Below are 19,891 nucleotides of genomic sequence, written 5' to 3'. Positions count from 1 at the left end.
AAAAGATTTACCTTCTGATTAAAGTCGTCCAATAGCCAACTCGTACCACCAGTACTTGACGTGTCACTGGACATTATTTGCAGAGCTCGGATTTTTCCGAATAAATTTGCGCTTTATAATTCGATACCAAACAGCGTAATAATGGCCAAGGCCTCGGACACCATTTTCATTGCAAATAGGATTGGAACAAATAATACCAGGTACCAAATCCGTGACTAATGAAAAATTGTATTCAGCAATCACAACAAGAGTGAGTTTTACATGTTACCTCAATAAATGAAACAAACCCATTATATCTTCGGCCGTTGTAAAAACGCATCCACCCAAAATTTGGAACGTGAGACTCTGAAAACAAGTTCTCGGAGGAAACGCATTTAAAGGGTAAAAGGAATTGACTTCAAAACAATATGGCAACACATAGGTTAAAACAGTACCTACCTCTCAACCTTCTCTTTAACAATATTTGATGAAACGGAGATGATATATTGTCAACGGCTGTGGAATAGGAGACAAAAAGTTTAACCCGTGACGACGGTAAACTCTTAGGTTCAAGACCGACTAAGTTCTTCATTTCAATAAAAAGCTTTAGAGATTCAAAAAGATCTACCTCGTAAATTATCAAAGCCCAGACATATATCTAGAATTTTTTTTTTCTTTTCTATCATGGGTGAGCCGGGCTTCTAGAAGCCCTCTTGCTCCCGTGCCTGACTGGGGAGCGTGACCGGCTCCGGTCGCGGTGCATGTCTCGGCCGTTTCTTGATCGCCAATTCGCATTTCTTCCTCCGTCACGACTGCCTCGATTTCCGTTCCAATCCCTATTCCTCTCCCGGGAGTCTCGGTCTCGATACCTGTCCCGTTCCCGACCCCTATCTCGGTCGTGATGCCTGTCTCTGTCGCCGGAAACGCTTCTTCTCCTTCTTCCGTCAAGTTCGTTCTCCCTCTGCTTCTTTCGCTCTTCCGCTTCTTTTTCCCGGGCTAATCGTTCCTCCTCCCTTGCTTTCTCTTTCGATTCCTGAAAAAGAAAAAAAAAAAACGAAGATTGTGTTTATTAGAATGGAGATTAAAAATAAAATTAAATCACATTTAATACTCGTACTTTAGGGGGGGACATAGAGAATAATGACCTTGTATTCGGCAATGAAATCTCGGACCATGCCGTAACCAATGTGCTGCTTTCCGGTGACGTGAGACTGAGTCCTCTCGACGGCGTCGTTAGCAACGAGAAAAGAGCCGCAAATCTCGCAGAGTGCCATTTTCTTCTCTTGAACAAGCATCAATACTTTATCGACCGGGGGAAGCTGGGTCAATGCTGTCTTCTCCGCGTTGAGAGTGTCCACCTGCAAAAAAAAAACGAGGATAAAGAAAGAGCTTTCATACATAATTCCTTCAGTACATTGAAAGATTGAAATAGCGTCTCATTTTACACCTTTGGGACACAGGTTTTGGGAAGAAAAATGCAGGGAAAATTCTTTTATTGTGATTGGCAGTTTAGAGGGGTCAAAAAAGTATATTATTTACTGTTTTCCTGCTCTTGTTCGGATGTATTTAGCAAATTTAGAGAAAAAAGACTAGGGGAGCTGGAAAGGAGAGAAAGAAAAAATCAGGGGCGTGACGAATGAAACCTCACACACGCCCATGGATTTCACAGGCGTGAGGAAAATGAAATCCATATTTTATTCACACATTCTCCCTCATTTTTTTCCTCGATTACAGGCAAGAAAAGGAGAGCGCAAGGGATTTATTAATTTTGCTTCCTCTGTATTTTACAGGTTCCTAACATGGAATAAGACTTTTAGGCTCTGTCAAGTATCTTACCATTCGCATGAGCGCCTCAGCTTCATCCACTTTTCCAGCTTCGCCGAGGGCTTCAACTTGTTCCAGCAAATTCTTAATCTTTTCCTCGAGCACTGATAACTGCTCGGCTTTCTCTGTCGACAATGGAGGTGGAGGAGGGGGTTCTACCTCTTGAGCAAGGCGTTCTCGTCCACGCCTTACTCTTCGGTCCAAATCCATCACCTGTAAATCACATTACACCCCAAGTATCAGCAACACACATAAGTAAAATTTAAAAACCAGTAAGATATATACCAATAAAAGAACAAAAATTTAGCTAATTATCCAACTTAGACGTTTGGGATTGCTATGTAGCCAAAGTTTGGTAAATGCTTGGCAAATAGCCACAAACATGACGTGGCATTCCTTGTTTGCCATTTCATCGAAATAAAAGGGTGGGGTATTACTTCAATTTAAGCGTGTAAATACGTGGATGTGGCTATTTACCAAACGTTGGCTAAACAGCAATCTCAAAGTGTAAATATGGTTATACACCTAATGGACCCATAAAAGAAAAAGGTGGTCCTTTACCAATTTCTCACAGAACTGAAAAAGATCGGCTTCAAATCTGGGTACAAATGCATCGTGTCTCGGAGACTTCTCGAAGCTAAAATATCAAAAGTTAGAAAACTGTGAGATAGGAATGCTACGAAATGGAAAAAAATAAAATTTAAATTGTGTCGCAGTTGGATTATGGTCCAGAGGGCATAAAAGTTCTTGAGGATAAAGGAAAGTATACATTGCTCTTTCAAATGAGGTACTAGTTTAAAACTTTGGACAACCAAAAAAAAAAAGACAAGTTACCACTTATAAGCATGGAGAACTGAATCATGGCCACCTAAATTAGCAAAAATACGGTTAATTTTTTGTTTCCATATGTGCACAAGGTTAGCAAGTAATTCAGGCATCTATGCAAGAATCTTCAATCAATGAACTTCTCCCAAATCTTCTACCAAGCAAGAAGTATACTAGATTATGAACGTCAAGATTCGTTTGAGAACGTTACAGATGACTTAGACAGATAACTGTTCCCTTTAAGTATAAACTACATAAATATCGAACAAAACAATAGAGACCAAGCAAAACAAAAAAGCAGTTGTATTTTTTCCACAGTCTCCAAAAACACACAAACATGAAGCTTTTTATGCTCTAAAACACACAAACCCAATCACCTTTCTTTCAACTTCTGATCGTGTATTCTCGGGCACGGTCCTGAGGAACAACGAGCATAATGTCAGAGAAAGCTTGCACACAAAACCAATTAACGATTCGTAAACTCCTAGTTAACGAGGGAAAATTAACAAATTTATGGACAAAGCTCACCCAAATCGCTTCGAGTATTGACAAAGAGATCATGGGGGCAGAAACGAACCATATACGCTCCACAAACCTCCTTATCGTCCCAAGTCACTTCTTTGAAACCTTTTCTCTCTTCGTCGGTCAAATTCCGAGCTATTTGCACCGCAACCAGCCCAAAAAAAAATTACGAACAAATACAAGGTACACGAGAATTTATCGAATCAAAAATATGAATTACCCAAATTTTCACGAATCGCGACCCACACGACAAAAGAAAATGTTCTGCAAGTTTGATTGGCCATACCTGAACCCATGAGTTCGTCAAGGAGAGCTCTCTGAGCGTCCATTGTTAAATAATGAATAAACAATTTAGGGTTTGAACAATGATACAGAGGATCGGCTTTCGGATAAGAAAAATGAGGAATCAGTGAGGGGGTTTGATGTGAGGCGGTTTGATTTTTTTTTTTAATTTTTTTTTTAATTTTTTTTTTCGTTTTTTCTTTAGGCCTTTCCTAGGGTTTGGTCTGAATCAGTGAGACCTTTTACCTCTCGAGAGAGAGACATCAGAGCAAGAAAATTTGTCCCCTTTTTGCTGTTTCTGCGCTGTTCGTTACCCTGGGAGTTGTTGTCGTTTACCATCTTCTATACTTGTCGTTTTCCATCTTCTATAATTTCTTGTCGTTTACAGTCTTCTATAATATCTTGTCGTTTATCATCGTTATCCTGGGAATCGTTGTCGTTTACCATCTTCTATACTTTCTTGTCGTTTACCATCGTTATCTTGGGAATCGTTGTCGTTTAACATCTTCTATAATTTCTTGTCGTTTGCCATCGTTATCGCGGGTAATCGTTGTCGTTTACCATCATCAACACTTTCTTGTCGTTTACCATCGTTATCCTGGGAATCGTTGTCGTTTACCATAATTACCTGGGAATCGTTGTCGTTTATCATTTTATGTACTTTCTTGTCGTTTTATTTTGGGGCTGGGGCTGGGACTTGCACACAGTGGTACAATTAATGTTGTTTTTACAATTTTTTTATTCCCTATTACCAAATTACTACCAAAATTCAATATTTAATCATATACATATTTTTTTATAACGATGTTTAATCATATATAAACGAGTGGTACGACTACGAGGCCATGAAATGTATCACTTTTAAAAAAAATGTTTAATGTCATTTTATGAGTTTCCCTAGCATAGTTAATGAATCTACGTTTATTATACCGTTTTTTCGCTCTATTGTTTATGCCAAATTAAACCGCATTTTATCTCATTATACAAACTTTATTTTTAACACTTTTTACTCACATGTAATTAATTTGTGTATTTTATGTCTATATTTAAAATATTTTTTTACACTCTCAAAAAAATAAATGTAAACTCATAAAATATATTATTTTAGTTTTAGATAAGCATACAGTATAAAATTTTATTAGTACATAAATTATCAATAATGTTGAAAACGCATTAATTACACATTTCAATGATAGTAAAAATTATCTAAATTAGTGACAAACATATGAATTATCATTAAGTTATATTTTAATTTATTATAACATGTTTGAAAAAAAATTATTTTAAGGATTTTTATTTATAAAAATTTATTGTAACTAGTCATTTCTCTAACTTTTTTTTTTAATTCTAGTTAAAGTTTAATTTTATTTTTAAAAAAATAGTACACCAGACATGAAGTAAATTGAATAAATTTATTTTAGTTAATTAATTTTCTGATTAATGGTCTATTTTTTTTAGCAAAAAAACTTTTGAGTATTTTTTAAACGGGGTGAGCTTAACCTAATTGTCCATTCTACTTATACATAAAATAAAATAATAATAATATTAATAGTAAGCAACAGACAAAAAGCTTATTGGAGAGAAAACAAAACTCTCTCTCAGTTTGTTTGTGGTGGTCGTTTTTAACAGGCTCACCAATGTCCAATCCAACCACAAACACACACAATACAAGCACAACACAACTTTTATCTCTCTCTATGATAGAGTCTCATACTCATATCATAACTTTGTGGCTCTCTTTTCACTTTTTGTTGACTCCTAAGTCCTAACCAAGCATGAACGACTCGGTGGACAAGCTGGTAATCTTCCTGGCGAAGCGCGACGGGATCGACAAGCTCGTGAAGACCTTCCAGTACGTCTCGAAGCTCCTCCACTGGCGGCTCGATTCCCGGGGGCTGAGCCGAGCCGCGAGCCACGCCAAGAGCTGCGAGACCGCCTCGGGTCTGTCCCGAAAAGCCTTCCGGCTCGGCCGATCTCTCACGGGCTTCAACGCCCTCCGCCGATCCCCGGGCCCCACTCCGACCCTGCGCCTCCTCTCCGTCCTCGCCTCCGGCGGCGAGATGGTCTACTTCCTCTTCGACCACGCGCTATGGCTCTCACGCGCCGGCGCCGTCGCCGCCTCCGTCGCCCGCCCGGCCTCCTTCGTCTCCGCCTTCGGCGAGGCGTTCGGGTACTGCTTCTTCGTCGTCGCCGACGCGATTCTGATCGGACAGGGAATCGCCGCCGAGAGGAAGCTTCTTCTTCTCCGGGGAAAAGATGGCGACGGCGACGAGGAAAAGGTGATCGGGAAGATAAGGGCGGAGAGAGTGATGAGGATGATGGCGGTGGCGGCGAACGTGGCGGACTTGATAATCGCGATGGCGGAGATAGAGCCGAATCGGTTTTGTAATCACGTTCTCACGCTTGGGATCTCCGGCTTGGTCTCGGCTTGGGCTGGCTGGTATAGAAACTGGCCTTCCTAGCTAGCTTGCTTCTGTAAAGGACTTTAATTTTTCAGGTTTTAAATTGTATGATATGATATACTTTGGAGTTACAAAATCAATACTGCTATATTTTTTTCCCTGGGTTCTTCTTGTCGTAATTGATGGATAGAGAGAATATTATCATCGGCTATCAGGAGGACCATATGAGAGAGAGAGAGAGAGTGGGATCCACTGTGTGTGAGAGAGAATATTTTAGTAATTAACGTAATACTCTGATTGGAGGCGAGAGGAGATTGCCCTCAACTCTCTTCTAGCCAAAGAGGAGTCTTATTGGAGACAACGAAGTAGGGTGGCTTGGCTCCGAGAAGGCGACCGTAACACCAAATTCTTTCACCGGAAAGCCTCTCATAGACGGAAAAAGAACAAAATCGTAGGCCTCTACGACGAGGACAACCGATGGACTGAAGACCTGGTGGGTGTGGAAGGTGTTATCTCAAACTACTTTGTCAATATTTTCTCGTCGACTAACCCCTCTTCGAGAAATATTGCTCGTGTTACCAATTGCCTAGACTCTTGCATCTCGAAGGAGACGAATCTTTGGCTCACCTCGGAGTTTACTAGAGAAGAGGTCCGAGCGGCCTTCTTCAACATCGACCCCAACAAGGCCCCCGGGAAAGACGGGTTCTCCGGCCTCTTCTTCCACAAGTTTTGGGACATCGTAGGAGAGAGTATTACCAAGATTTTCCTCAACATCCTCAACCACAAGAGGAATCTCGGCCCCCTCAACGAAACTCTCATCGCCTTGATCCCCAAGGTCAAACATCCGATGAAAACGCAAGACTTTAGGCCCATAAGTCTTTGCAACGTGATCTACAAAGTCATCTCCAAATGCATCTCATCTCGCATCAAATGCACTTTGGAGGGTGTCATCTCCGAGAACCAAAGCACCTTCGTAGGCAACCGCCAAATCTTCGACAACGTCATTATCGGGATCGAGGGTGCCCACACCATGAAGATGGGTCGTTTTGGCAACGGTAAATGCGGTAGCCTCAAACTCGACATGTCCAAGGCTTTTGATCGTGTGAAATGGGATTTCATAGAAGCGTGCATGGGGAGGCTCAGATATGCCAAGGAATTGGTAGAACTCGTCATGAGATTTGTGCGCTCTGTTCACTACTCCTTTATCCTTAATGGAGAAGTGAAGGGAAACATCACCCCGGGTCGGGGCCTTTGCCAAGGTGACCCTCCTTCCCCGTTCCTTATTTGCTCCGAGGGTCTCTCCGCCTTGTTTCGCCGGGCCGAATCGTCGGATTCTATTCACGGCCTCCGCTTTGGGTACCACGGCCTTCAAGTCTCCCATCTCTTTTTCGCCAACGATAGCTTTATTTTTTTCCGGGCCACGGAAAGGAAGGGTAGAGAGGTCCGAGAGTGCCTCGATTCTTATGCCCGGGCATCCGGCCAACTTATCAACTTCGAGAAATCCGAGATTAGCTTTGGGAAATCGGTCAAAGCTAACCTTGGCAACCTAGTGGCTCGCGCCATCGGAGCCAACATCACCGAAGACCATGACAAATACCTTGGTCTCCCTCTCTCCTATGGTCGTAGCAAAGCGGAAGTTTTTCGATTCATTCGGGACCGAGTGTGGAACAAGGTCAAAGGTTGGAAATGCACCTTTTTCTCAGCGGCCGGGAAAGAAATCATCATCAAGGCTATTATCCAAGCAATACCTAGCTACGTGATGCATTGTTTCAAGCTCCCTAAAAGTCTTATTGACGACTTACACAAGCTCTCGGCTAATTTTTGGTGGGGCTCCGACGAAGAAAAAAAGAGGACTCATTGGGACGATGGGACAAGTTATGTATGTGGAAGTCTCAAGGAGGTATCGGGTTCCGTAACTTAGACTGGACCAACAAGTCCCTTCTAGCCAAGACCGGGTGGAGAACAATCTGGAACCCTTCCTCGCTTGCCTCGCGGGTCCTTAAAGCGAGTTATTTCCCGAACTCCTCTTTCCTTGATGCTTCGGAGTCCCGCCACGCCTCCTCGACTCTTTCCAAAGACGGCGAATACACTGCCAAAAGCGGATATTAGGTTATTGCGGACTCTTTCCAACCCCCGGAAGCCTCCTCGACTCACGTTACAAGACTTTGGTGGACTACCCTTTGGCGGACCCGTGTCCCCCCCGAGGTTTGTTTTTTCTTATGGAAACTATGTAGGAATTGGATCCCCACGAGCCGGAACCTCGTCACCCGTGGCATGGACATTGACACGAGATGCTTCCGGTGCACGAGTGAGACTAAAACTTCTTACCACGCCATATGGGGCTGCCCGACAAGTAAGCCCTTGTGGAAAAAAATAGGCTGGTGGTCAAGGATAAAGTCTTCCTTTTACGGCGACATTGTTGGATTCTTGTCCCGGGTTCGAGACCTCATTGCCGATGACAAGTTTGACATCTTTGCAATGTTGGCATGGTCATCTTGGAGTCGCCGGAATGCGGAAGCCCACGGCAAAAACGTTTCCTCATCGGAGGACACCATCAACACCGCTCTCGGCCTTCTCGATGACCACTGGGTCAACGCCATCACCGACGCAGCCAAGATCCCCCCCCCCCCCCCCCCCGTCTGCCTCAGCCTTCCCGCTGGCCTCCGCCGGGACCGTCAGTCACTGCCCTTTCCACGGACGCCGCCTTCTCCGCCAATGGCCGCCGCTATGGCCTCGGGATCTTCCGGTCAGCTGACGGCTCGGTCCGCGGCTCCTTCATTGCCCCGGCCAACCCAGGTTCCAGCCCTGCCCTCGTCGAAGCTCTCGCCATCAAAGCCGGAGTCATCACAGCCAACCACCTCGGCCTAACAGACCTCATCGTCCAAACAGACTGCCAGTCCATCACGACGCTGCTTCGCGCCTCTTCCCTTCCGACGACCGAGATCGGCCGTGCCCTCACCGACGTTTCTACAGCAGCCTCCAGTTTCTCTTCTTTTTATGTGGTTTACATTCCTAGAATCTGTAACTTGGCAGCTCATACCCTTGCCAAATATGCTTTAAATTTCAACTCCAAAGCCACATTTGGGACACCATATTGGCTGATAAGCTTTAATGAAAAGTCTCAGACTTGCTTAAAAAAAAAAAACGTAATACTCTTGATTTTTTATGGTTTCAGACTTTTTAGCTTTTGAATAGTTAGTTAATTTGTGTTAACTATCGTTAATATGCCTTGATTTTTTTATTGTTTCAAATTTATAATTGTTAAATCGTTAGTTAATATGTGTTAATTATTGTTAACAATAACAAGAGACTACTTTCGCAAATTTCTGATTTTTCTTCGATTTCGATTACAAGTGATTGTACGTTTTTCTCTTTATCACCGTTTCAATAGTAATAAGTAGAGCCGTTAATTGAGCCGGGCTGCCCATAGGTAACCGGCCCGACTCTCTATTTTTAGAGGTTTCGGGTTGGCCCTATGGTTTTGTGGGTCGGGCCGGCCCGGCTCAATCCATAGCTTTACTAATGTCTAAGCTAGTTATTTAATTTTTACAAGTATTTACAATGAGCAATTGTAATAAGTCATTTTGTTTGGTGCATATTAAAAAGAAAAAAAAAAATAGGACTTGCATGCCACTTTAAACATTACTGTCGTTCACGCTATTTGGTCTTCTAAATATTAAACATGACATATTATTTTTATTTTATTAAGAAAAAATAATTTAAATGAACACCGCCTATTAAGGCATAGGTTTTAAACAAAATCGGAATGAAATATAACAAAACACAATGAATAAAGTATATAAACGGCTAAACAACTAAACACCTTCACAATTGACGTTGCTCTAAATTAATTCCTTGAGTGGGAGCTCGAAAAGATCAATATAATGATCATCATCGTCAATCCGGCGAAATAAGTCTTTTTGAATCTGTACGTAATGTCTTCGAAACTCCAAGTTGCTTTTCTCGTCGGTGACTTGCACCGAAACTCTCGCTCCGTCTCGCTCGAGAGGCAAGTGAGCGAGGACACGTGAGTCCTCGCCGACGACTACACAGACCGGATTGAACCGAACCGATCTTTTCTCGGTCGAGGCACGATAACTATCAACACTACTACTCGTAGATGAAGAAGTGGTAGTACTAGTCCAAGAACTTTTCGAAGAGAATAGTGTGTTCACGGAGCCAAAGAGCTTCTTGATCTTCTTGCCTATCTTCTTTGAAGGCTTGGTCGTCCTTTTGGGCTTGGCTTCGATCGGCAATATGTAGTCGTGATGATTGGATGTGTACGTTGTCGTTGATTTACGGGACGACGAAGAACTAGGATTTGAAGAATAAGATGTTGTTGGTGACATAAACAAAGCCATGAACATCAGAGCCAGTAACGCGTTCAACTTCACGCTTTTTGACATTTTTGTACTTGGTGTTCTTTGAGTTTGAGAGAAAAACTAATAGTACATTTTCAGAAATGTGAGACGAATACGAGTTGTGTATGTGTATAAATGATATATATAGAATTGTGTAGGATATGAAAATGACGGTCGAAATTTATGATCAATATGGAAGTGGAAAGTAGAATGAATACGTATCCAATATTCTCTCCTTTGATGTCTCAATATTTGGTTGACTTCCGACTAATATACCATGCAATATTGCGATATATATAGAGATATACAATTTAATGTGACATTGCATGGGGGGATCAATATCTAATACGTATGAGATATTAGTGATTTGATTGGGTAAACTTTCTTAGTCTTGGCCATTTAAGACACATTACATATGTTCTTCTTGTCTTTATGTTGACTTCTCGTCACTATATACAAAATCGCGTCACAAAATGTTATTTCATGTTATGGATGTATATGAGATCTCTTATAGTTTCCCACTTTACTCTTAATTTTTGAAATTTTCAGTTTGATTGCACCCATCTGTGTAACACATTTTTTTTAGAGTGAAACAATAATAATAGTAAATATATTGTTGCAAAGTAGTCATTAATAAACGTTGATTTTGCAAAAACAAAGTCAATCCTTGATTAATTTTGTAATCTAACTATTCATAAAACATGAAGACCAATAATCTATTAACGTAAATTTACAATAATCTCCGCTGATCGATGAACAAAATACAAATCATATCCCATACAAACCTGAATCTCCGGCCGCCGTTGTCGTAGTAGCCAAAATGCCGACGTGATCAATCTTCCGCTCCGCTTCTCTCTTCCCTTTCCATATCTCAAAAAATTGTTAGTTTTTCTTTCTGATAAAATCATAGAGCGAAGAAAATAACCAACATTTTTACTCGAAAAGAAAAAGAAAAACAGAGAAACCCAAGAGATCTTGAACACTAGTTGCGATGTAGCAATCGTTCAACCACGACCTCTTTGAGCCATTGTTCTTGACGAAGGAACAACTTGACCAATTGGCCCTCCATCGCCGCCAAGACAACAAACGGGCGTGAACAACTTTCCGACTCTCAAATAAGTTCTGTCTTTTGGTGATTGAATCGAGCTCGTCGTCGCCTTTTGTTCGTTGTGTAAGTCTCCATCAGTGTTGGCCGAGATCTCATTGGAGAAAAAGTTATGGTATCTTTTTTTTTCCTACTATTGTATTTTTGGAATTACACTAGTACAAAATAGACCTTTGGGTGCGACTTTTTTCGCACCCAAAAGTCAATTTTCGCACCCAAAGATATCTTTAGGTGCGACTTTGGGTGCGACATTTCCGCACCCGAAAGTTCGCACCTAAAAGTCTTGACTTTCGGGTGCGACATTTAGGTGCGACTTTCCGCACCTAAAGTCGCACCTAAAATGTCACCAAAATCCGTGGAAAAGGCGGGTAAAAGAGCATTGGGTGCGACAAAGTCGCACCCGATAGTCAGTTTTGGGGAAAAAAAAAATAGTACTTTAGACGTCGCTCTATTATAAAGTGACTTTAAATCTTTGAAAAATGTAATTGTTAACTGTGATTTAGTTGTCATCTGATTTGAAAGTGACTTTGATTTTTAATTTATTTATAAAATAAAATGCAATTAAATGACATTACTTGATTTAATTTAATGAAACCTGTTATAAGCAATTAAAAATAAAAGGCTGAATGAAACTTGTTATATTGAATTGCTTAATTGAAAAATAAAAATTATACCTAAATGGTCCATAATACACATATCACCGTCTATAATTAGTGCAAGCTGTTAAAGGCCATAAATAGAAATTGCTAGATATCACCGTCTAAATAAAAACATATTTTTTCACATCATCTAGTTTCCATATATGATAGATGTGATCATACTCTACCATATAGCTTCTCTATTGGTAATATGTAGCATTGTTATTAAGGGTCTCTCTCAGCCATATCTCTTGCTTATCATAATAGTAGAACCAATAAGGTCCTTAGAAACCCAAAATACTAGAGCAATTTTATGGGTGGACCTTTGGAGCCCACCCCGCGATGACGTGCTCCTTCGCCGCCTTGGTCTTCTGGAATGAGTCCCGAGCAAATAGAAGCTGCCAAACAAAAACCAGATTCAGTCTTGGCAAAGAAGAGCACAACTATTCGTTTCATTGTGAGTGTTAATAGGACTACCGCATGTTCTCAAACTAAAACGATTAGCTTCTATATGCTCATTATTCAAACCATGATTTTTGAGATATAAAGGTGAACCATGAAGACTATGCATCAAAATTAAAAACAAATGTTAATATGTTACTATGGGTTATCATCAATTTAATGAAATACATAGAATAAAGCAGATTGGAAAACCCATCAAACTCTCAACCCTAACTTTCGAAATTCTTGGCTGAGAATGAAATCTCATTACCTTGCTCGCGAAATCAACTCCCGGACGTTACTTCTCTCGCTCTCCGGCGTCTCCTCGTGGGCGGCGCGCTCAGCGGCTCGCGGCGGCGCTCGCTTCTTCTCAGCCCGCGCGCGCGTCCAGTGGCCCGGTCTCAGTGGCTGTCGGCCTCGCTCTTCCTCCGCGGGCTCACTCCCTCGCTCTCTTCCTCTCTCTCGGTCTCTCGGTCTCCATCGGCCGATACTCTTCTCTCGGCTCTCTCTCTCTCTCTCATTCTCTCGGTCTCTCTCTTTCCCTTTCTCTCTTCTTCTCTTTTCTTCTTTCTTTTTTCCTTTCCCGATTCTTTGGTGAAAACAAATAAGAGGGAATCCCTAAAAAAAAACAAACAAATAAGAGGGAACAACGTCCCGCTAAATTTTTAGACCAAATGTTTTGGACTTTTGGGTGCGACTTTGTCGCACCCAAAGGTATAATAAACTTTTGGGTGCGACTTTTCGCACCCAAATTTAAAAAAATCAGCGAAAATTTTTGTGCGACTTTAGTGATTTTTTGGTGCAAAAAGTCGCACCCGAAAGTAGTTTTGGGTGCGACTTTTAGGTGCGAAAAGTCGCACCCAAAAGTCATCCGCACCGAAAAACTGTATTTGTTGTAGTGTTAATTGAAAATATTTGGAAATAGACTTGTGCGTTTTTTATACTGTTGCAAAAAAATTTCAACGTACAAAAGTATTTCTAATTATTGCTCAATTTTATTTTCACAATTAAAACACAATAGATTAAATACTCATGAATAACTAAGTTCTATTAATTTGGAAAGAAATCAGCGACTTGATAATATTAGGATTCCAGAAAATCATTTTATATTTCATATATAATACTAGTTTTTTTTTTATCATCATTAATTGTAGATTTTTAAAATTTATTTACGATTTTATTTAGTTTATTAGAGTGGGATTAGTTTAAGGGTATTTAAATTAAATGTATGTGTCAGTTTAGACCATGTGGCTATTTTTTATAACGTTTTTAAACACTGACTACATCAAAATTTTATAATTTGTTTTAGAGAAATTGCTTAATTTGCCACCAATTTTATAACATTTTCTTACTTTCCACCCAAATGTTAATTTTTCTCAAAATGTCACCATCTATGTCAACAATGTTGACATCTATGTTTGCTCTTCACTATTAGATGTAGATGTCAACATTGTTGACATAATGGTGATATTTTGGGAAAAATTAGCCTTTTGGTGAAAAGTGGGAAAATGTTATGAAATTGGTGACAAATTAGGTAATTTTTCTTTTTTTATGCTAAAAAATCACAGCGCCCCCATAATCAGTTACAATTATATCAGACAATTTACGTTTGTTTTTTAGTTTCGAATTTGTCTTATTTATTCATCCAGACTCCAGAGTATATTCAAAGTTCAAACACCTATGTTTTTCTATGTAAAAATCTATATGTAATAAATCTTTAATGTAATTACCCTCAAATGGTGGGTTTAGATTTTAATTACCTTATATTCAAGGTTTCAAACCAAATGTGGAAACAAATCTAAAACCAACCGAATCCCCCAAAAACGCTCGAAGGGACGACCTCGAGAGACCTTTCTTCACACCCTCAAGAACTCGATCTGAACTGAATCTCCTCACTCGTTCACTCTACTTTATCCGATCTGCTGCTCGTCGTAAGTCTCCGATTATTAATTTTTATTATTATTATTTTATTTTACGGATATGTTTAAGACTTTAAGGATCAGGATTTAGGACTCAGAATGGTATCTTTGACTTCTTAATTTAGTTCTTATTTTATTTCTCGTGTGATCTGATTAGAAATTAAGCAAAACAAATGGATTGAGAAGATTTCAGATTGGGGAAGAAAAACTGAAATTTGGGAATCTGTACAGGCTCTTGAGTCCAGTCGGGTTTAGGAGGGGCTTTATTAGAAAATTTCAGATTGTAAAACTTAAATCAATGTCTTTTTTTTTTATCGGCAGTTTGTCGGCGAACAGTCGGAGAATCCCGGTGGAGTGAGATATGATGGAAGATGGGACCGGAAATTCACGTTATGTGAAGCTGACTAAAGATCAAGCGCCTCTAGAAGAAATCAAGCCCGGCGAGCTTAATCAGCCCGTTGACGTTCCACAGGTTGGTTGACTGATCTCTCTCTCTCTCTCTCTCTCACTCGTTAGTTGATCAATCAATCTGGTTTCTGAATTGAAATACCGAGTCATGTCATTTTTCATCTAATGAATGTCCGAAAAAATCGATAGTTGAACGTTTGCAGGTGCAACGAGTGTGGGCAGACTCTGCCAGAAAGCTTCGAGCCGATCGCCGACGAGCCATGGACGACCGGGATCTTTGGCTGCTCCGAAGACAGAGATAGCTGTAAGTCGCGGATCGACGCTAGAGACACAATTTTGAGTTGATTCACCTTTTTTTTTCTTTCTTTCTTTCGCAGGCTTGTCGGGACTATTTTGCCCTTGTGTACTGTTCGGTCGAAACGTGGAAACCCTGAGGGACGACGATGCTTCGTGGACGAGGGCGTGTGTTTGTCACGCTGTGTTCGTGGAAGGAGGGATGGCTGTGGCGGCGGTGACCGCTCTCGCCCACGGAATCGACCCAAAGACATCGTTCTTGATCTGCGAAGGTCTGTTGTTTGCGTGGTGGATGTGTGGGATTTACACCGGACTTACCCGGCAAATGCTGCAGAAGAAGTACCATCTAGAGGTGGGTTCCGATTTGTTTTGTTTTTTTTTTTTTTCTTTTGGCATTCGTAACTAGTTCTTCTTTTGAATATGTAAACTGACTGTCGATTTGCACCCTAAAAAAATAACAAAAAATTATGTAAGTAGCCAACTAAAACGTTTAGAATTGCTATATATAGCCAACATATCGTAAATCTTTGGTAAATAACCATAAAGATGACGTGGCATTCATAATTTGCCCTTGCATTGAAATAAAAAAGGTGGGGTATTTACGTCAATTTACACGTGTAAATACAAGGACGTGGCTATTTACCTAAGATTTACGAGACATTAGTTATATAGCAATGTGAAACTGTAAATATGGCTATGTACCTAATGAACCCATAAAAAAATCATCCAACGGTCCATAGAAGTAAGAAATCGTAGCAGTTTAGTCCTTGTGTTAAATTTTTAGCTGAATATTTTATTAGGTTTAGGGGTTTTGGCTGAATTACGTGGTCGGTTTTTGGATTTTGCTGTCGTGTATGAAATGTCGTCAATTAAAGGGTGAACATTGTGATATGTGATTTAGAATCGCAGTCCCTGGTTCGATTTCCCATAGACAAAAACTATGGGCGTCGAAGTGTTAGGGCTCCGTGTGCTCAGCCGGACTCTATTGTTAAAAAAAAACAGTTCTAGTTGTTTCGAGATGTTCTATTTTTATTTTATTTTCAAGTTAAAAATTCAATAATACTATATGTTAGGACTGGGGTTTTGAGGGTATATATGAGTTAATTTAAGGGTTAAAAATAAAATAGGATAAGCTAGCTAGCCAGCCTATAATTAAGGGAGATTAAGAGAGGGAAAAGACAGGAAAATTGTACGAGAAGTTATAGAAGAAAAAAAAAATTCCCATCCGAGCACGGACCTCTCGAATGTCAGTATCGTATTAATGTGAAAATTCAGCTCGTACCACGAAATTGATATGATATTCAACATATCCTGACTGTTTTAGACTGGTTACCCAAAATTCATGGGAGAAAGTGACACTACCAGTGTAATCAATGAAGCAAATCTCTAATGTTTTGACTCTGATCGTTACACTTTGTTCGTTTGAGCGCAGAACTCGCCTTGCGACCCGTGCTTGGTGCACTGCTGTTGCCACTGGTGCGCTCTGTGTCAAGAGCACCGCGAGATGAAGGGCCGTCTCTCCGACAACTCAGCGGTGCCAATGACCATCGTACACCCTCCGCCACGTCAGCAAATGAGTCCCGAGGACGGCCACCGCGCCGTCGTGGAAATGCAGTCATTGTAGGAATCTCGAGAATCACTCGGCTTTACGGTTGTAGAGAACTATAATTTTGGATCACAGATGGACCCAATCTAAACATAATTATTATTTACTCTTAAAAGTATGACTGTTTCTGTGAGATTACCTTTTTGTTTGGGTATAAAAGACAAGAAAAGACTAGACCATCTTCATTTTTTTTTTTTTTTTGGTGTCTTCTTCAATTAACACCAAAACGGCGCAATGTCACACCGCAGAGAACATCTCATGATAAATTCATTTAATCAGCTGCTAAAAAATAAAGAGTCCTTCAATTTCATGTCATGCATTATTTAAGTCTAGTGAGGATTTTTGAATTCCCGTAGCGAAACATGGGCAAAAAATAATTTCTTTGGTTCTGTGCGTGTTCACGTGATCAGTTCCATCGCTGAACCCCACACGTATACCAACCCTCCAACGCACTTTGAAGGAAACTAATCCAACGGCCCAAAATCGATAGCTTACAGACAGTCAAAAACACTGGTCAAAGTATGGAAATATTTCACTCAAATCAAGTAAACTAAACTCTCACTCACTCACTCACTCGCTCACTCATTCCGATGGAGGGAAAAAGAGAGGTGAAAACAGAGGAAGCGGCGAGAGCAAAAAGAGGACTCATCATCAGAAGATCGGTGCCGTCTCCGTCGCCGGAAATCGTGGCCGTCGATCTGAACGTACGGCTGAGATCGGCCGATATGCCGGCGGCTTTGCAGGAGCGTGCTTTCCGCTGCGCCAGAGCACTCCTCGACAAAAACGACAACAATAACAACAGCGAAAACGACAAAGTCAAACCGAAAGTCAACCCAACTCACCTGGCTCTCTCTCTCAAGAAAGTCAGTCACTCATCAGTTTCTTTTCTTTTCTTTCTTTCTTCGCCAAAAATAAAAAAAATAAAAAATTATTATTTTTTTCTTCTTCTTTTCTTCTTCACGAATCAGGAGTTCGACGCGGTGTACGGACCGGCGTGGCATTGCATAGTGGGAAAGAGTTTCGGATCGTTCGTGATTCACTCGAGCGGTGGCTTCGTTTACTTCTCCATTGATAACCTAAGTTTTCTTCTCTTCAAGACTCAGGTTCGTCCTGTCAAAGCCACGCCTCGCCTTCGCTAGAAAGTTACCATTTTTTTTTTACTCCTTTCTCCGATATTACTTATCAGATATTTACTCTAGTATATGTGTAATTTTGTATATCCTCTCTTAAAATCTTAAAAGAGAGCTTTTTATTATTTTATTTTAAGTTTCATTTATTTTATTTTATTTATATTATCTGATTTGTATTACCACGCATATCTCGGATTCAATATATTCAGGTTCGAACTCAGTTAGATTTATAAAAGATGAAGAATTATTAAATATATTGAAATCAAATCCTAATAGGAGTATACATGCATATAGACTTTTATATTCACATATATACAACAAATACAAGTACTCAACCAGAACTACATTAATCAAACAACAACAAAAAGCTTGATCGTCGTCAAATCAAAGAAGAAGAAGTGTTCATGGACGAGAAGAGGAGCGATGAGGTGCGTTTGGAGCGGCAAAAGGCGATATGGATTCCGTACAGAGCAAATTCATCTCTGTTCTATGGAACAGAGGATCTCCAAGGCACCGGAGATCTCATGTACAGAGAGGACTTGTTTGAAGGCGTGAGACGAGCCATGGCGGAGATCGAGTCGCCGAGAACCAGAAGGAGGACGAGGCTCTTGAATCTCTTCTCGTCCTGTTTCAGCTTCTGGGAGATTCTCAAGCCTCTGCTCGGATCCAAATAGTTAACAAAGCAAACAAGTAAAAACAAGTAAACAGCTTAAAAGGGAATTATATGGTTATTTTTGCATACTAATCACCATTAGTTTATTATTATTAATATTGTCAAGAAACGTAGTTTGTGTTCTTGATTAGTTTTTCGGGATACATTAAATTGATGAGCTTTCTTGATGATATTTTTGACCAATACTATAATTAATTACTAAAGTCGACTAAAGTATTATTCGGAAGCAGCTCTCTTTCTCGTCCAAAAGATTTATCACCGGATATTTTCCATTTTTTCAAATAAGTCCTTTTGATTTATTATTATTTAGAGGATAAAATCAAAATTTGGCTGTTTATTTTAGTATTCCTTAGTAATTTATCCAATAAGATATTCCTTAGTAATTATTATTATCGGTCCTTTTCGGAAAGCCGAAAACATTAGATTTTTTGCGAGTTGCAATTTCACATCAAAAGTTCAACGGATCAGTCCCCGAAAAAGCCCAAAAAATGTACTGAGAGTAAAAAAGTGGAAGGCTTAGCGCACTCTAGCCAACCCTCTTTGCATGCACGAAGCTTATTGCGCGCTTTTTGCCTACGTCTAAGAGGGCTTTTTCAACCATTCTCTTCACTATAAATACCCTTCCACCTAGAGGGATCCAAGTAATCAATTCAAAACACTCTTTACTCGATTCCCTAGTTTTGAAACATTGTCAAGGACCCTCCGCACACCATTTCCTATGATCAAGCACGAATCTCCTAAAATATCCTCAAAGAATATCGGTGCCCCCACCTCACACATAGCAGCCAAATTATTGTTGAATGTCAAAGCGCGTGCCAAAGGCACCACATTTGTGCCCTTCTAACTTTTTATTATTATTCTCAGATCTTCGCGACTAACGAAGAATGTTCTTGAGCTAGATGAGCGTCTTCGCGACTAACGAAGAATGTTCTTGAGCAAGATGAGCGACACTTATGATTCTCGAGTTTCACATACCCGGCTCGGGTGCGAGGTGCGACCACTTGGGCCGACTTTGGGTCGAACCGTCCGAAGTCTTCAATCGTTGTTCAAATTTCAGCGATAACAATTCCTACAATACAAATACCTTCGTAATTAAAAAAGTATATTAGAATGCTAGAATAAAATAATATTTTCAGTTTATTTTGAGTTTAATTTTTGTCTAAAAAATTATTTTGACATAAGTATCCTTACAATTTAAATTTTGATATTTGAACCCCTTTAAATTTAGTTTCTCGTTCAGCCCCTAATTATTTTGACATTAAGTTTCTTGAAATTTTAAATTTTGATACTTGACACCCGCCCTTGTATATATATATATATATATATATATATATATATATATATATTATATATATATTATATATATTACATGTTGGCTTATAAAGTTATAAGATCGTGCATGTAGTTATCACGGTAGTGTTTGGTTTTCATTCCAAAAACTGTTTATCACTTTTTGAGTTGAAAAAATTGAAAACAAAAAGT

The 19,891-nt window shown here is 40.1% G+C and overlaps 4 protein-coding genes across 5 annotated transcripts; 3 read left to right on the top strand and 1 right to left on the bottom strand.

Annotated features, from left to right (window-relative positions):
* Positions 1-212: 212 nt before the first annotated feature.
* Positions 213-3,710, bottom strand: LOC149379908 (LUC7 N terminus domain-containing protein). Of its 2 annotated transcripts, XR_016294083.1 has the most exons (8): positions 3,437-3,710; positions 3,157-3,285; positions 3,006-3,045; positions 2,365-2,440; positions 1,816-2,016; positions 1,125-1,337; positions 608-1,012; positions 213-495 (listed from the first exon to the last, which is right to left on the bottom strand). XR_016294083.1 is itself a non-coding variant. In XM_089602463.1 (7 exons), exons 1-7 carry the CDS (start codon positions 3,477-3,479, stop codon positions 662-664), a joined length of 1,053 nt encoding a protein of 350 aa, XP_089458589.1. In that variant the 5' UTR covers positions 3,480-3,710; the 3' UTR covers positions 213-661. The 2 variants fall into 2 exon arrangements, 1 of the variants encoding a protein (XP_089458589.1); XM_089602463.1 differs by having other exon boundaries at positions 213-1,012.
* A 1,305-nt stretch (positions 3,711-5,015) lies between these two features.
* Positions 5,016-5,992, top strand: PEX11B (peroxin 11B). Its single transcript, XM_089603429.1, has one exon. The coding sequence runs from the start codon at positions 5,208-5,210 to the stop codon at positions 5,892-5,894; it is 687 nt and encodes a 228-aa protein (XP_089459555.1). The 5' UTR covers positions 5,016-5,207; the 3' UTR covers positions 5,895-5,992.
* An 8,154-nt stretch (positions 5,993-14,146) lies between these two features.
* On the top strand, positions 14,147-16,801 carry LOC149379906 (PLAC8 family protein). Its single transcript, XM_089604333.1, has 5 exons — positions 14,147-14,310; positions 14,620-14,770; positions 14,896-15,010; positions 15,084-15,352; positions 16,433-16,801. The coding sequence occupies exons 2-5, from the start codon at positions 14,660-14,662 to the stop codon at positions 16,622-16,624; spliced, it is 687 nt and encodes a 228-aa protein (XP_089460459.1). The 5' UTR covers positions 14,147-14,310; positions 14,620-14,659; the 3' UTR covers positions 16,625-16,801.
* A 215-nt stretch (positions 16,802-17,016) lies between these two features.
* LOC149379905 (uncharacterized) lies at positions 17,017-17,823 on the top strand. The gene is made up of 2 exons (XM_089603681.1): positions 17,017-17,469; positions 17,575-17,823. The coding sequence occupies exons 1-2, from the start codon at positions 17,197-17,199 to the stop codon at positions 17,743-17,745; spliced, it is 444 nt and encodes a 147-aa protein (XP_089459807.1). The 5' UTR covers positions 17,017-17,196; the 3' UTR covers positions 17,746-17,823.
* The last annotated feature ends 2,068 nt before the right edge of the window (positions 17,824-19,891 follow it).

This window comes from Urtica dioica, chromosome 12 (assembly GCF_054948205.1).
Source record: "Urtica dioica subsp. dioica isolate 48M chromosome 12, U.dioica_male_clone48M_v1_H2, whole genome shotgun sequence".
In the NCBI taxonomy this organism is placed as follows: domain Eukaryota; kingdom Viridiplantae; phylum Streptophyta; class Magnoliopsida; order Rosales; family Urticaceae; genus Urtica; species Urtica dioica.
Note: the sequence above shows the minus strand (reverse complement) of the source record. Positions and strands in the feature narration are given on the sequence as shown.